This window comes from Odontomachus brunneus, unplaced genomic scaffold (assembly GCF_010583005.1).
Source record: "Odontomachus brunneus isolate Ranch 3 - 2012 unplaced genomic scaffold, Obru_v1 Obru_scaffold_006, whole genome shotgun sequence".
In the NCBI taxonomy this organism is placed as follows: domain Eukaryota; kingdom Metazoa; phylum Arthropoda; class Insecta; order Hymenoptera; family Formicidae; genus Odontomachus; species Odontomachus brunneus.
This window is the reverse complement of record NW_022639456.1, coordinates 1,598,028-1,614,916: the sequence shown is the minus strand read 5'-3', so window position 1 is coordinate 1,614,916 and position 16,889 is coordinate 1,598,028. Positions and strand designations below refer to the sequence as shown.

The 16,889-nt window shown below is 44.6% G+C and overlaps 1 protein-coding gene across 3 annotated transcripts in view; it reads left to right on the top strand.

Annotated features, from left to right (window-relative positions):
- LOC116852299 overlaps positions 1–16,883 on the top strand; it is a 30,302-nt gene extending 13,419 nt beyond the window's left edge. For all 3 annotated transcript variants that reach the window (XM_032832510.1, XM_032832519.1, XM_032832504.1), the window contains 7 exons: positions 6,082–6,244; positions 7,184–7,315; positions 8,401–8,670; positions 11,423–11,641; positions 12,923–13,333; positions 15,086–15,340; positions 16,455–16,883. In XM_032832510.1, coding sequence (XP_032688401.1) covers positions 6,082–6,244; positions 7,184–7,315; positions 8,401–8,670; positions 11,423–11,641; positions 12,923–13,333; positions 15,086–15,340; positions 16,455–16,474 — 1,470 coding nt within the window. In that variant the 3' untranslated portion in view covers positions 16,475–16,883. The remainder of the gene's footprint in view (positions 1–6,081; positions 6,245–7,183; positions 7,316–8,400; positions 8,671–11,422; positions 11,642–12,922; positions 13,334–15,085; positions 15,341–16,454) is intronic.
- The last annotated feature ends 6 nt before the right edge of the window (positions 16,884–16,889 follow it).

Below are 16,889 nucleotides of genomic sequence, written 5' to 3'. Positions count from 1 at the left end.
GGGGGGGGGGGAAACGCTCGAGTTACCGATACACACGTGTTGCGACCGCGCACCGGTACTCCATGGGATAATTGCGAGGGTCCCGATGCTACCGCGCGCACCGCGCCGTACCGCGCGCGAGGTATCGCTATATACCTTGTAATCCGGAGCCCGATAATTATTCTCGCGGCATCGATCGGATTTTTCAGGGAATTTCCCGTCCTGGGTAACGGCCGTCGCTGATAATGAGCGCGGGAAAGAGAGAGAGAGAGAGAGGGAGAGACGCGAGTCTCATCGGGAAAATTAACGTCCCAGCGGCGCGCAGTTATCCGAAATCGATAGATGCTACGTCGAGTCGGTAACGTGAAGGGATGTTCAGGTCGCGCAAGGAATAAATCGCCTTCGCGAACGAAAATATCTTCGCATAAACGCTGAGAAATTTGGCAAATCTGGCGATGTCGGGATGTAAGAGTTGTTTAACAATCGAAAGTACGAGAGTACGTCTTTTTTTAAATTTCTTCTACGGGAAGATTCACGAAGAGCTGTTGTATTGATAGACGAAAATTTTCTTCGGTTAAAATAATCGGTCAGTCAATAATCAAAATTGCCGAATTGTGTCATGTATAATGCAGAGAGCGCTTCTAAAAGACACGTCGAAGATGTCTGAAATACGTGCGAAAGATGTCTTTTGAATATGTCAGGCAGAGAACTAAGATTGCTTAATCGAATGTCGCTCGCCGAGCAAGATTTCGTAGCGTAGCTCTGCATGAAATTCAAACGACGCGGTCTCCGCAATCGATCGATCGACTCCAGATCGCGGCCGTCGTCTGCATCACTTGCCGCGCGCGGCGCGCTCGAAATCGGACATTATTTCGCGCGTTGCCGGCCGTGAAATTGCCGGCGTGACAATGGCGACGGCGACGCGCGCTCGTAAATCGCAATTCAGAACGTATCCCTCGATCGCACGTCGCGCAGCTGCGGCACAATTTACCGCCGCATTAAGGGCGCACTCGCGCGACCAACGATAATTAACGCTGCCGTGCGGGATTATTCCGCGAGCGCTGCGTCGTCGACTCGTCGGTGCATAACACGAATTACTGGCCGCGCTGTAACCCGCGATCGTTGTTTACGACCGCTCGGGATCTCGCGCGAACGAGATCTGCTCCGGAGGAAGCGGAACTCGCGTCTCCTATTAACGGCCCCCGCGCCACTCTTTTCGTCAATCTCTCTCCTCCTCTTTCTGCGATATTTTACGCGCGGCTCACAGCCGTTTTCGCGAGAACCGCGATCTCGACACGAACGCGCGGAGTCATTCGAACAATGCAGGCCGCGGCGCACAATGCGAGGCGAGCGAGGGTGCATCGTTCTCTGCGCGACTGCACGCGCGCGCATCGACGAGCTCGCGTGTGTATTTGCGTGCGTATTTGCGCGCGCGGGAGCGCAGTTTTGCGCGCGGTCGTGCGCGTAACCGCAACAATGCGATCGCGATTTACGGAGGAATAAGCGATCGCGCCGACCGACCGCCTGCCGTCCGCTCTTCGAGAATGCCGGGCGTATCGCGGTGGCGATCGATCGGGGGAAGATCGATTTTTCTCGCCATCGGCTCGAGCAATGCGAGTCAGCCGTAGTTATGCAAGAAAGATCCGAATCGTACGAGGTATGTTTCGAGGAAATCGAAAACGAAGATTTCATACACGATTGAAATATTACAGACAGTGCAGTGAGATTCTTCGCGATCCAAGAAGTCAAGCATAGCCAATTTCCTTCTCTTTGAGGGCATTCACTGACAAGTTTAACCCTGAAAAAATAGGTAAAATAATAATAAGAAAAAAATAGCATAATCGGTGGAAATTAAAAACTTTTTTTAAATTAATTTTGGGCGCCTATAAGACTAGGATGTTTTTTGTTTTATGTAGAAAAACGTGTAAACTATCGGTAATTATAATAGGAATTAAAAAACCGTAGTTGAATGTTACTAAAAACAAATTCCTTACAGTATATTCTAACTCTTGAAATATGAATTTCAGATGAAATAAAAAGTTAATAAATTATTACAGAATATTAATTTGTTCTTCGGACTAAAAAGATTTACGGTAATTTTTACTATAAAAAATACAATATCCGAGCGACGTTCTTTTCATTTCGCGCTGGATCAGCAAAGAGGATTACTCGCGTAGGAATATACGAGCCCGGTGACCGAACGACCGGTCCTCCTTGCTTCACGTTCGCTCTCTATAAGGGAATTACGCAGGAACGGAAGAAAGGATACAGTCTCGGCCGCATTCTGCTGAACCTATTGGAGCATCCGCGATTATACTTAACCGAACCATAATTTAACCACCGCCGTAAAGTTCTGCGGGGAGGGACGCAGGAGGGAAACGACGAGATTCGCGTCCACTGGAGCCGCGCTGACCGCGGCTTTGTTTCGCGTACAGTGTGCATCGCGGCAGTCGCGAATCTTCGCATTCTTCGCGATATACAAGAGCGATCGTGAAGTAAGTCCCTTCATTATTTACTCGCGAGTACAAGAGACCGATAATCCGCCGCTTAAAAAATGAAATACAGATGAAGCAAACCGTGACACTCGCAGTTCTTAAAACTGCAGGCGCTGCCTGTCACTCGCGTGCTGCGAAAGAATACTTGGAAACTTGTCACATAGAGTTCGTCTCTGCGAAAATGCTGACACGTCGAACAAATTCGTTCGTTACGCGCGGCAAACGCGATCTTTCCTTCTCTCATTTTGTTCTGAACTAAAGAGAGGGAGCATTTCCGGATCATCCCCGCGCGTGTCTCGCCCGGGGTGTCCTTGCATTCCTCGCGACTCTCCTTACGGTCGTAACTGAAGCGTAAAAGGGAATTTCCGCGTGAGAACCGGCGATTGCGATCGTCCTCGGCGCTCGCAACTCCTCGGAACGCACCTCGACCGGCCATCTCTATTCCGCGTTTAAATTGGCTCGGCTCGTTAGGCGTAATTAAGAGCCGGCGGGAGGTGTTCTCTCGCGGTGAATATAAAATTCCACCTTGCCACCCTTGGGTGCAGCGCTACGCGGCGCGTTACGATGCGCTCGTGCGCCAGCCCGCAGGACAGAGAGAGAGAGAGAGAGAGAGAGAGAGAGAGAGAGAGATGCATTTCCACGTGCACACGCAGCGTTGCGTGCAACACCCGATTAACCCTCTCGCGGAGGGGGCGGATTAATTTTCCTCCTCTTTTTTCCCTTTTCTTTAACAATTCGTGTATGTGCGTGACTGTGTAATTCGCGCGACTCAATTGCCACAAAATGACGAAATGCACACTCGCCCTCTCTCTCCACTTTTCCCAAGAGTTCTCCCCTTCAAGACGATGGAATTAGTTCTTATCAGCGCTGATCGCGAAATGCTTCATTCACTTCACTCACAGAATCGCGCATACTATCCTTCATTCGACGTAATGAGAAGAATGTTAGCACGTGGTAGTTAATGATGAATTACCACTCTTGAAAGCTAAGAATTAAATCTTCCTCGAACGTATCCGCTTGCTGAAGAAAGGGAGAGATTGAAATGCGCGTGGTATCGAGCGAAGTTCATTTCCTTCGTAAGAGCGCACTTGCTCGTCGCAAGTCGCGACGAGCAACGAGGACGCGCGAGGGATTAATGCGCGTTGACTGTTACGTTAGAATAAATGACGCTTACACTTGGAGCGTGAAGCGGAAAACCAAGCGTGACATCGACCGCGTGCGCGCGCTGCGATTTTTACCGAAGATCGCGAATGCAACAACGTGACACTGAAATAACGCGTCCATTCAGGAAAGCGCATCCATTATTCATAACACGCGACCACGTCCGACGCGCTCGAGGTTCCGCTCGAGTGACGCGTTTGCAGATTATCGCCCGCCAAATGTAAGACGGCGGCTCGTGATTCAGAGTGCACGGTAATTTCGTCTCTCGACTGCACACGAGATGCATACATGAGAGTGAAAGAGAGAGAGAGAGAGAGAGAGAGAGAGAGAGAGAGAGAGAAACGAGATGCGTCCCGATCGCACGCAGGTGCATTCGATCGGCCGCTTTATACCGTTCGTTGAAAATGGCTCGTCGCGCGACGCTCGACCCAACGAGCCGAAATCTCTTCTTCTCGTGTTGTCACGGCGAGAATTTGGTGATTCGTCACCTATGAACTTCGCGAAGAAAAGCTGGTCGCAGATGTGTCGCACTGAAAAAGATATAATCTTCTTCTTAGCGGAATCCTCTTATATATCGCCTCAAGAGGATTTTTCTAAAACCAAAAGAAAAATGTTGCAAGCGCAATATTCTTGAAGTTAGAGAAACTTGGTTTTTTCTTGACAGAAATGTTTTCTTCTCTGAGAAAAAGTATACGGGAAGAATATTGTATAAAAATTACTGTACAATTTTGGTATTCCGGGATTAGACTGACGCTACAATGAATACATCTGTACTATAATAATTGCGCGAATGATTGTCCAAGAAGATCTCTTTAGTCCTAAGAGAGTCTCGAGGACGCGTTTTCTCCCTCGCGCTTCCGTCTTCCTGGAGGATGAAGCGGCGGGTAAAAGCGCCGAGTAATTCTCCGAGGGAGGCTGGAAGAGGGGGACGACAGTTTAGAAAAATGCGGGGAGTTAAGAACGCGTTTCTCCGTTTCCTTTTAGGAGGCGCGGCGAAGGCGAAGTCGAAGACTTCTCCCCGAGGGATCCTCGCATCCCTCGGACGGATATATATCCGCGGGAGCGACGATAAAGAGCCGCCGGTCTCCCGATACGGCAGTCCCGCGATCGCGCTTCTTCGCCGTCGATTCACGACGCTGCCAACTGGAGAACGAGACGACGGAAACAACGACGACGACGACGACCGTGTCGTTGCAATAGCCCGCGTTGTATTTGCTCAAGCTTTTACCGTTCGGCGCTCGTCAGCGAGATTCGCGGACTTTCCTCCGAATAAAATTGCACAGGACGTCTATAAAGCGCGCGTTACGTCTAACGGTGCATACGCGCGCAACGGATGTCGTGTCACCTTGCGGTGCTCAAAGCGTACAAGCCGCGAATTTGCGGCGCGATTCCGCATCTCCACTTCCATTCCCAACGCCGTGGGTACTAGCGGAGTCGCGCGGTGCATTGAGTTTTCCGGGATTTACGGATATCCGCGTGCGCCGGGGTGGATCGCGCAAGGACGATTTTGCGAACTCCACGGCAGACGGTTGCGAATCCTTTTCACGGTTTTGCGCAAAATACATTTCCCGATGATAGAAGGAAACGGATGACAGTCGGTGAAACTGTCGGTCGCCGTGGAAAATTCTTCGCTTTTCTTCGGATTGGCCGGCAAAATCGCGCGGCAAGAAGCGCGATGAATCTGACGATCTTACGTAATAGGAAAGAATGAAATACTCAATTCGCCTGACACTACTGCGGCGATATCATGTCTTACTCGTACACCGGACTCGTAGTCGCGCGCAAAACTGCACAAGCATTGTTTGCAGATCGTGGGAAACCGGGAAGCGATTACGTAGAGAAGGATAGAGAAGAGAGAGAGGTGGATAAACTGCGTACTCGCGAGGCACCCACTCGGCGCAACGTGGAAGAATAACCCGCGGAAGTGACTTCTGGAAGGTCACGAGAACGCGCAAGTAAGACGCGTCCATCGTGAGGAATTGCCGCGTTGCACACGAAGCGCCTGCGGCCTTGACGTCCCACGTATGTGGGTTACGCGAATGATACTATTAGAAAAGAAATAAAAAGAAGCAAATCCGAATTAGACTTTGCGAATAGAGATCAAAAATTGAAGAGGGGAGATCATTAGTCAATTAGAATTGCGAATAAAGGTCAAAAACTGAAAGGAGAAGATTATTACAGTCAAGACGATCGATGCTTCTCTCCTTTCTCGCCTGCTCGTCGCGTCGACTTAGCGCTACGTTGAATAATTACTGGAGGCTTCGTTAGCTCGCTCCGGAAGCTCGCATCTCATCCCTTGAGATCCCGGAAATTCTAGCTACGCCACTGGCTGACTCGCGAATCTAGGTCATCCAAGGGGGAGGAGAGAGAGAGAGGGGGAGATAGAAAGAGATAGAGATAGAGAGAGAGAGAGAGAGAGCACATTTCACCCTCGACCTTCTTGCAGAGACCGGCTTCGCCCTCGCCCGCTACGACGAACGTGAGGCTCGGCGACGTGTGCAACCGAGATCGGGACTGCGAGGTCGGCATCGCTAATAGCCACTGCCACTTGGGTTATTGCCGGTGTCAGCCCTTCTTCGCCGGCTACAATGGGACGCATTGTCTGGAGTGTAAGTCCGACAGAGCATTCTCCTCGCCTACTTGAAAACCGCTATTCTCATCCCCTAAATAGATACCCTTGGAGCGCGCGCTTTGTAGCGTTCCGTGAGCAAACATCTACGAGGTCTCAAAGAGACCTCGAGCTAGGTTTCGCGTATCGACCAAATGAACCGCAATTTCGCTCACTTAACTGTCGATCGTCCAATGCACGTCGCGTCGTTAATCCTACACAGAGAAAATAAGATAACGGTCCTAATTATGGGTCATTTATGGCTAGAGTACAACATTGCAACATTCAATCATTTACATAAATTTGTTGATCGAGCATTAAAACGAGCTGTTTGTATCGATGTAAGCTTCGAACTTTATAGTTTCAAAATTATCGGTCTTTAAATTAGTTTATTCTAAATTGTAAAAAGTTATTGGAAATATTTTTTATGCGTAAGCAATTACGGATAAGCAACTATTAATAATAAAAATTCCAAGAAAATTTGTGTAATCTTGGACTGTACAAAATTGTATTATATATTTGTCTAAAAGTGTGTAGAAGGAATTACAATTTTAACGTAATTTTCACTATAATATTTCCTCTGTGTAGTTTTTTAACTGTCTTCTTGAGTAATTTCAACAATTTGCAGAGTTCGTGATATTTCACGACTTTCATACTTTCTTAGAGTTCTACCATAAAGTATAGAGAGAAAATGTACTTATTAATAATTATTACTTACATACTTATATACGTATATTACTTATATACTTATTAATAATTCGATCTGTTAACTTAATTCATACCACAAAAATGCGCCGAGGATTAAGTGCGAAGAAGTCTTTTTGACGCTTGTCATCATTCAGCTACGAAGGAGGCGACGCCTTCCTCGCTATTCCTCGCGGAGACAAGTTTGAGTCAGCCGATGAGATTGTCGCTTGCTGAAAATCTCTTGACATTTCAGCGACTCTGCTGGGCCACGATTGCCTCGTGAGGGAACAGTGCTCCCTGAAAGTGGCGAACAGTAGCTGTCTCGACGGCGTGTGCAGATGCGAGGAAGGACACTTGCAGTTCCGCAGGCACACTTGTCTCGGACGTAAGTCTTGGCATTAATCATCGACGCTGTTATCGTTTAATAATAAGTGGCAGTTGAATCGATCGCTATAAATCAAATGAATGCGCGCGCTCAACAACGCGCGATCGTATTCGCGCCCGAGTTTAATTTCCATTTCATCGGCGATCAAATAATTAATAAATTAATGCCACCTAAACGTTCGTTATTAGCCTAATAAATTCTTCATGAACAATGAAAAAGAAATCCGGATGAATTCCCGCCACACGGCGAAGTGAGTAATAAATTCATTCCGGATCGATCGTCATTGCTTCAACAACTTTCCCGTGGACGAACGCAACAAATGATCCGCGGAGATTGAGGTAACGACTCGTGATAACGACACACTCGATCGGCATCGCGATAGATCGATACGCGCAGTAATAATAAAAAGTCCCCCGGGGATGCCGCGTGCGTTGCCGGAGCTGGAAGCTATCTTCGTGTGACATTAAGACCGTCATTAACGACATGGAACAACGCGCATCGGTGAAAGGATCGACGATGAATAGCCACGGCGAAGTGCGGTCGGAGTATCCCGCGGAGAAAATTCTAATTTATGCGGTCTCCTCGGCCTCACTGTCGGCCGCGGAGTCGACGTGATACTTTGCGAAATGGCGTCTTGAAAACGCATTCGCGGAATACCCCTTTCGCTCTTCTGCTTGATTTATCGCGGCTCGTTTGCGATCGCTCACGGGGCCGCTTATTGTGGAGTTTCCGATGTTACGGGAGATTCAGCGCGCGCTGATGATACGATTTTATGCTCGTCGATATTCTGTGCGTCGGTTTTTTCCCTGAAAATTGGCCGTAGTTACGCATGAATGATCTGACCTACGTGGAGCACGTTCGGAGGAAAATGAAGATGAGAATTTGTTACGCGATTTAAAAAGTATAAATAGCACTGAGATTCTTGGTAATCTTTCAAGAAGTCAAACATAGTCAATTGTCTTGTCTTTAAAGATATTCATTGACAAACTTAACTCTGAATGAACTCTGCGCCTATGCGGAGAGGGATGACTTGATTGAGATTGACGTGCGAGTTCGTAAGCCGAGAACCGAATCTAATTTTGCAGCGGCGAAGCTCGGCCAGGTGTGTTACGAGCACGCTCACTGTCGCCTCTGGGACCCCGAGTCGCACTGCGATTTCCTCATTCCGGATTTATTCGGCCGGTGCCAATGCACCGCACCGATGCGCCGCGAGGGCGATGTGTGCCGACCTGACAGCCTGGTGAGACCGGCGCCTCTTCAGGAGCATCTGCCGCCGTTCCAGGCGCCGATAGAGGATGTCACCGATAAGGGAATGGCCGGCGCAGGGCAGAAGGTCGAGAGTGAGCAAGACACAGGTACGTGTGTAACGTAGAAATTGGATCATTCAGTTACTTACGGTACTGAAAAAACCGGTACTGACCCAACTCCGTTGGGGTCCGACGATTCAATTGCGTCTCTTCCTTCTCGATCATGTCCCAAATATTTGTAAAAGTTAATTTCTCGCTGTTGTGAGTTAATCATATCTCTTTCTCTTTCTCCTCCTTCTCTATAAAGAGCTGTGCAATTTTAATTCGAATCTCAAAAATGGCATAAACTCTCTTAAAATAAATCAGTAAAAATGTTTCTACACTGAGGGAAATGTCTGATGATACTAACTAGAAAATTCTATTTAGGTTTACCAAACGGTATCGTGAATAATCGTGTAACAAGATATTTAGTCAATGATACCAAACTATCTGGTAAACGCATTGTCTAAGTAGCCTTACAGTAATGCTTAAATACGTTTACCAAACCGTCTGGTACAGCATACAATTCATTTGGTGAATGTTATGAATACAGTTGTGGAGTAGTGTTAGACTTCTTACTTAACCTAAAATCTAACTATATTATATATAATTTTCATATACTTACTATATATAATCTTCATATATTTACTTCTAAATTCGTCGACATATTTTAAGAAATTTCATTCTTCCAAATATTTGACGGTTTCAGCGTTTACTGTTTTATAGCACCGACGTCTTTACAAATTAATATAAATAAAAAACGAAACGTCGTAGCGAGTAATAATTAACTATCGCGTCAATAGTATCACACATTTAGAGAGAATTATCAAACTGTCTAGATATCTCGGTATTGACTACCAGATGCGTCGAGGCATCGTAATCAGAATATTGGATATGTGAACCAGATATCGCCATAACCAAATATAAATTCACTTTCATAAGACGAGTATAGTGTCATTTATCAAGCCATTTCTCTCAGTGTAGCTGAAAAATCGGAAAATACTTCATGGATGATCAGTGAGTATTCATTGATTTTCAGTGGAAATACTTTTACTGCTTCATCTTGCATTTCACAGTCGACATTTTGATCACGGTGGAAGTGTAAAATCTAAAGAACAAAAATTCGTTATACCGAATCCGACTTTCTGTGTTTGTGACGGTGGAAATAACGGTTTCTAGGCGATTTGCGGACGATGACACTGTTACTGTTTGCAAACTGCATCAATAATGGTTAATAATCGCTACTATTAACTCATCCTTACCGCAAGAATTTATTGATTGCAGCGCTATATCTATAACTGAACCGCCAATTATGTAAGTGTAGCGTTTTAGTCAAGAATACACTGATTGCATTTCGGAGAGTATATTCGTCAGTCTAACGTGTTTACTTAATCATCGTACAACTTTAGAGCAGCCCGTTCCGAACTTCAATTAACCTCGGAAACTCAAACGCACTCGATCCGTGCTCTTCTTCTGATTGAAATCGGCGCGCGCGCGCGCGCGCGAATAATTAATAAAAGGATACTTCGTGAGGTCGTTTTTTATCGGAGCGATTTTATCGGAGTGTCTGTTTGCTCGCTATGTCGATTAATTACACACCGATAAGCGATCTCGCTCGTCTCAGACGGGAAACAAATCATCGTTTCCGGCGAGAGAGCGCGCAGAAATCGCTGCTGAAACGGCGGAATCGGAGACGTTCTCCCCGAGTTCACGCTCTATCGAGTACGCGAACCTGCGCAAACTAGCAGACACGAGGTACCTGACTTCTCCATAAGCCACTTAGCATTCCCCCTGTGTAACCCTCGGTCGCGTACGTTATATGGGAATCGCGCATCGGGCCGCATCATCGCCTCTGCCGGCGTTCGCGCGCCTTTTATCCGGTAATCAGCTTTTCCGTGTGCGCGAGACGCACAACGGGAGTGCCGAGACGAGAAGCGGTTTCGTATTCCGGCCCGAAAGCGCTCGAGCGGATTAACGAGGTGGGCCGATTCGCATTCTTAATTAGCGCGGTCATTAGCGAAACAGCGAGTGGCATTTCCCTGCGAACGTACGAAGAAAACTTCGTGCTACGCGCGCGATTTGTATGTGTATATGTGTGTGTGCGCGCGCGCGTGCGCGTATGCGTGTGCATTCGCCGCAATTATGCATACGGAACTTCGTTATCTTTTAATTCCTTGTCTTTCGCCGCTTTTAAGGATTATCGCGATAACTAGCTTAAGCTCAATGATCAGATAATAACAGATAAAGCAACTAATAAACAAGTTAATAAGCAACAGCATTCTGTGATGATTAAAATCGTTACGGATTACTTTATAAATTACTGTTCCTTTTTATTTCTCCTCTGCGTGTTATATATACTTCTTAATCTTTAATTTTATATATATATAATATTTAATTTTTTCTTTTACCTTTCATTTTTTTATATAGTATGTTGTCTCCATGTTCTTTTTTCTGTGTATCAAAGGGAGACATATTTGCATTTAATTAAATAAATAAATAAATTATTGTAAACCCTGCACAGAGAGAGAGAGAGAATTTTATGACTAAAATTATTATAGAATTTTATAATTGAGAAATCCCAGACAGCACAAATGTCTAAAATCAAGTCATAAGACGTCTTTAGGACATCTTTAAGACAATTAAAGTCTTTAAGACCTTATAAATTTGTCTTAAAGATGTCTTAAAGACGTCTTATGACGATTTTGGACATTGTACTGTCTAGGATAGATCGACATTGTGCAGTGATTCACTATCCTTTTCATCTCATTTTCATATATTCTCTCCGTGTAAGAGATACTTTATAAACGTTGTACCTGGACAGGTGTTCAATTATCCTGGTTGAAAAATGCAACGATGCTCTTGTCGACGAAAGCACCCAATCAGCTGATACCTGTCAACCTGGTGACGAGACCATCGTTGAACATGAGACCAGGATCCAACGATCGTCCTGGACCGCACGAGCTGCCCGACGACGACGATGCTATCGTTATCGAAGCGGAAATCACTGAGCCTGTTCCCATCACGTCCACTTCGACGTCCGGTAAGTCGTGACTACGTTATCATCCGAAGAATGTTCTACATATGTCGTGATTAGATAACTCAATTATCTTTTCAATATGTCGAAGGTTTCGGCTCTAAAAATACAACAAAATATAATTAGAGAGAAAAGAAGGCAAAAATAAGTTCGCAGAAGTCAAAGTTTTTGGAGCTGCAACTTTCATCTGCTGAAGAGCTATGTGTCATACGGAAAAATAAGATCTGCTACATATGGACAACTAAACATAATTTACTATATTAGCCACTTTTTCTTTGCTGCAAGAGCCAATTTCCTTGCTATGATATCAAAAAAATCTGCTCCTGCAACAAAAAAAGTAACTAAAGCAGTAAATTATATTTGCCCATTTGTAGCAAATTTGCTACATTAGCCACTTTTCTTGCTGTAGAAGTAGATTTTCTTGATATCATAGCAAGAAAATAGGTTCCTGCAGCAAAGAAAAAATAGCTAACACAGCAAATTATATTTGACTATCCATATGTGGCAAATTAGTTTGCTGCTGCAGCAAGTTATTTTTTTCTGTGCATTCATACATGGAAAAAAATAATTTTGCTCTTTTAGCAAAATTGCTGTTGCTACTGTATATTCGTAGTGACATCAAAAAAATTTAGTTGACATAACTAATTTTATAAATTATTCGTTATCAGAGCAGATGTAGTTTCGTTGCTATAGGATAAAAAAAATTTGTTGAGTGTATTTGTCCTAAAAATCACGTTAATTTGCTATTGATGCAAAATAATGTATCCTTAGCAAATTTATTTATTATCGGAGCAAAACTGCAACTGCTTATAAATCCATTATGGTTCTTATAACAAAAAAATTTGTAGATTCAGCAAATTATATCCAGCAAGTAGTGATTAGTACTTTTAGCAAATCTTTTTGCTGTCTATATAATAACGAAAAGATTTTGTTAAATCAGCAGAAAATTTGCTGGGCTAACAAATTATTTTTCTCCGTGTAGAATAGAAAAAATTTGTTGAATGTATTTGTCCTAAGAATCACGTTAATTTGCTACTGATGCAAAATAATGTATCCTTAGCAAATGTATTTGCTGCCGGAGCAAAACTGCAACTGCTTATATAAATCCATTATGGTTCTTATAACAAAAAAAATTTGTAGATTCAGCAAATTATATCCAGCAAGTAGTGATTAGTACTTTTAGCAAATCTTTTAGCTGTCCATGTAATAACGAAAAGATTTTGCTAAACCAGCAGAAAATTTGCTGGGCCAGTAAATTATTTTTCTCCGTGTATCTGTTTATTTCAGCGCCGATCAAGACGGATCGGCACGAGAGCACGATAATGACGGCGGTCAGTCTTGGTCTGGCCTGCATCGCCGACCTGGAGTGCCGAATGGCCGACCCGCTGTCGCGCTGCATCGGCGGCGTCTGCGACTGCAGCCTCCTGACGAACGGCAGTTGCAGCGCGCGTAGGACCGGCTGCGCGCCCGGCACGTTCCAGTGTCGATCGTCCGGGAGCTGCATCAGCTGGTTCTTCGTCTGCGACGGGCGTGCTGACTGCGCCGACGGCTCCGACGAGGAGTGCACCGGCGCGGTCTGCCCGGTACAAGCCTTCAGGTGCAACGACAGCGACGTCTGCATCTCGAGATCGGGGGTGTGCGACGGCAACCGCGACTGTCCGCGCGGCGAGGACGAGATCGGCTGCAACAATCGGCGAAGTTGGTATCCGCTGTATTTCGGCTCTGATTTGCCGTGAAAATGCACTCGCACGTCCATCTTTGGGTTTCGCGAAGCAAATTGGTAGAGCATCGGACACTTTTCAAATTCAAATCAACGGAATCTGTTTCTTCTTAGGAAATCAAAACGCGATTTTAGCGGCTTTTGACTTTGAGATTTTGGCTTTTGAGATTAATTGTGTGTTATTAAATTAAAGGAAAACTTGCTCGATGTTCACTGAGAAGAAAATATTTGGTATATGGAACAATAATCATATAGAGAAATAATTACTATAAATTATGGTCAAGGAAATAATTTTCTTTTTTATTAAATTTTACTGTAACATTTGTGACAATAATCTCATATGCACTCTCTAAATTTTGTGAAGCGAAATTTCGCTTAAAAAGTAGAGTGACGATCGAATCACTCGAATTATTTTCGTTGGAAATTGAAGAGTGAGCCTGATGCATTCAAGTAATATATTCACTCCAATCGATTGAAACATTCGCCCATATGGAGTCAGAATCCATTCTGATCTCACAATATCGAGTGAAAACATTCACTTCTGTGGTTTCCAGTGGCAGTATTTTTACTTTCCCCTCTCGTGTGGAACGTACTTTTCACTCTAAGAAATTCAGAGAGCGTGTCATTTCATTGCACAAAATATGATCAAGATCAGGAATAAGTATGACTTTAGTTGAATAAATTAATTTGTTCTTTCTCAGTGTTCACACGTTAGCACTACCTACGAATTCTATCCTACACTGAGGGAAATATCTGATGATACTAACTAGAATTCTATTTAGGTTTACCAAACGGTATGGTGAATAATCGTGTAACAAGATATTTAGTCAATGATTCCGAACTACCTGGTAAGCGCATTGTCTAAGTAGCATTACAGTAATGCTTAAATACGTTTACCAAACCGTCTGGTACAGCATACAATTCATTTGGTGAATGTTATGAATACAGTTGTGGAGTAGTGTTAGACTTCTTACTTAACCTAAAATCTAACCATATTATATATAATTTTCATATACTTACTATATATAATCTTCATATATTTACTTCTAAATTCGTCGACATATTTTAAGAAATTTCATTCTTCCAAATATTTGACGGTTTCAGCGTTTACTGTTTTATAGCACCGACGTCTTTACAAATTAATATAAATAAAAAACGAAACGTCGTAGCGAGTAATAATTAACTATCGCGTCAATAGTATCACACATTTAGAGAGAATTATCAAACTGTCTAGATGTCTCGGTATTGACTACCAGATGCGTCGAGGCATCGTAATCAGAATATTGGATATGTGAACCAGATATCGCCATAACCAAATATAAATTCACTTTCATAAGACGAGTATAGTGTCCTTCACCAAGCCATTTCTCTCAGTGTATAGATGACAGAGGAAACGTCACAGCGAGTAACAATTAACTCTAATCGCGTCAATAGTATCACACATCTAGAGAGAATTGTCAAGATGTCTACAACTAAATGTCTCGGTATTGACTACCAGATGCTTCGAGGCATCATAATCAGAATATTGGATATGTGAACCAGATATCGCATATAAATTTACCATATTACTTTCATCAGACGAGTATAGTGTCATTTATCAAGCCACTTCTCTCAGTGTATCCACACGTCTGCTTGTTTTCGAGATTGTCGAATGTTTTGCTCGGTCGACACGTGCGACTCTCGCGTTTCGCCCGTATCTTCACGTGCCTCTTCACAACTCGTTTGCGCAGAGTGTCCCGAGGGTGCGTTCAGATGCAACAACGGCCAGTGCCTGCCGGCTTACGAGTTCTGCAACGCGGTGGTGTCCTGCAGGGACGGCAGCGACGAGCCCAGAGGAGCGTGCAGGACACGCAATCGGGGCAGGATCGCCCCGAGATTCTGTCCGTTCAGGTGCGACAACGGCAGGTGTCGTTCCGACGCGATAACCTGCAGCGGTCGAGACGGATGCGGCGACGGCTCCGACGAGAAACACTGCAGCGTCTGCAGTAAGTGTATACATTGTTTCGTATTTCTAACAAAATTATTTCGCCCGCGAAAAGAAGGGAAACGCAATGTTTAACTCTTTATTTAAACGAGACCTTATTCAACCGTGTCTTATTGAAATTTTTATTTATCTCGCTCGTGTATATTTTTATGAGAAGTCAGAAACAGCGTTACGGATTAAGAAGTTACAAGTAGCATTTATGAGAACATTTATGAGAAGCAAGCGTGCGAAAGGTCTCTTCATGCCATTATGAAATAGATAAAATGTCGCTTATGAAAACGCGGCAGATTTGCCCCCACTCCCGACGAGACTTTTGTTCTCGGCAATTATGCGGGCTCGCTTATAAACAACATTTGCGATCTAATGCATCGTGAGGGCGTCGTTTAGATCCGCGCGCACTTCGCTTCCTAGAAGCTAACGCGAGGTAGAGTCACGCTCGCGTGTAATTAGAGCGGGATGCATCGATTACGGGCTATCTTCCGCAATAATCTACACGCATCCGGAAGAATATAGTGAGAAATTACATAAATGAATTAGTCATAAACAAGCAAGTACCCCGAGACGGAAATAATAATAATAATAGCGATTCGGAAGCATCGTCCGTGCAAGCCGGCCTCGCGATTTATTTCGCGCGACCGAGATAAGGTGACCGTTGCATTCTTCTTCGGAACAATAGCGGAAAATTGTGGTGGGGATTCAAAGGGGACGAATTCAAAGAGGCAACGCGTACACGGAGTACTCGAGATTCGTTGCTTTTCGTTGGAAAAGAATGGGAACAGTCACGAATGTGTCGGATGTCACTCTGAGAAAAGAATACTTGAAATCTCTTTGTGGGACATAGTTTATTTCTGTGTATGAACTTTACATCCCACAGATAAATCTTCAAGTATTTTCTTCTCAGTGCATCGATCCGATCTAAATTTAAAAAAATCATGCGTTTCCGTGGAATTATTATCAAACTGACAACGGCGCGAACGAAATGAATCTTACAATGCCAATTACATGCCAATCACGTTTGGCGCTTATCATTCCCAACGTGGGTGCAGCAACCCACATTAATGTCGATAAGCGTGCCGTCGTCACAGGATGCCGATTATCGAGCCGGCATGTTGCAGGATGCAGCGGAACGGTCTAATTTCGGCCGACTGACCTCTGCCGTGTTGTGTTGCATCGTCGGACAAAAGGATGGAAGAAGAGGACAAGGAAGAGCGAGCGAGCAAGCGAGAGAGAGAGAGAGAGAGAGAGAGAGAGAGAGAGAGAGAGAGAATGTGCATGTATGTAGGTGTGGAAGGAAGGAAGAGGTCAGACCAAACTAACTCGTCGATGGTTTCGCCAAGTAAGTGCTCGAGTATTATGGCGGGCACAAAAGTAAGTGTGACCAAAGATCGTTAAGCCGTATCGGTGACTCCGGCTTTCAATGCTCCGCGATTTCGAGACCGAGAGGATCGTTTTTAGCCCGACTCGAGTCCAGTTTTCAGAACGGACTTGTAGAGATAGAGAGAGAGAGAGAGAGAGAGAGAGAGAGAGAGAGAGAGAGAGAGAGAGAGAGA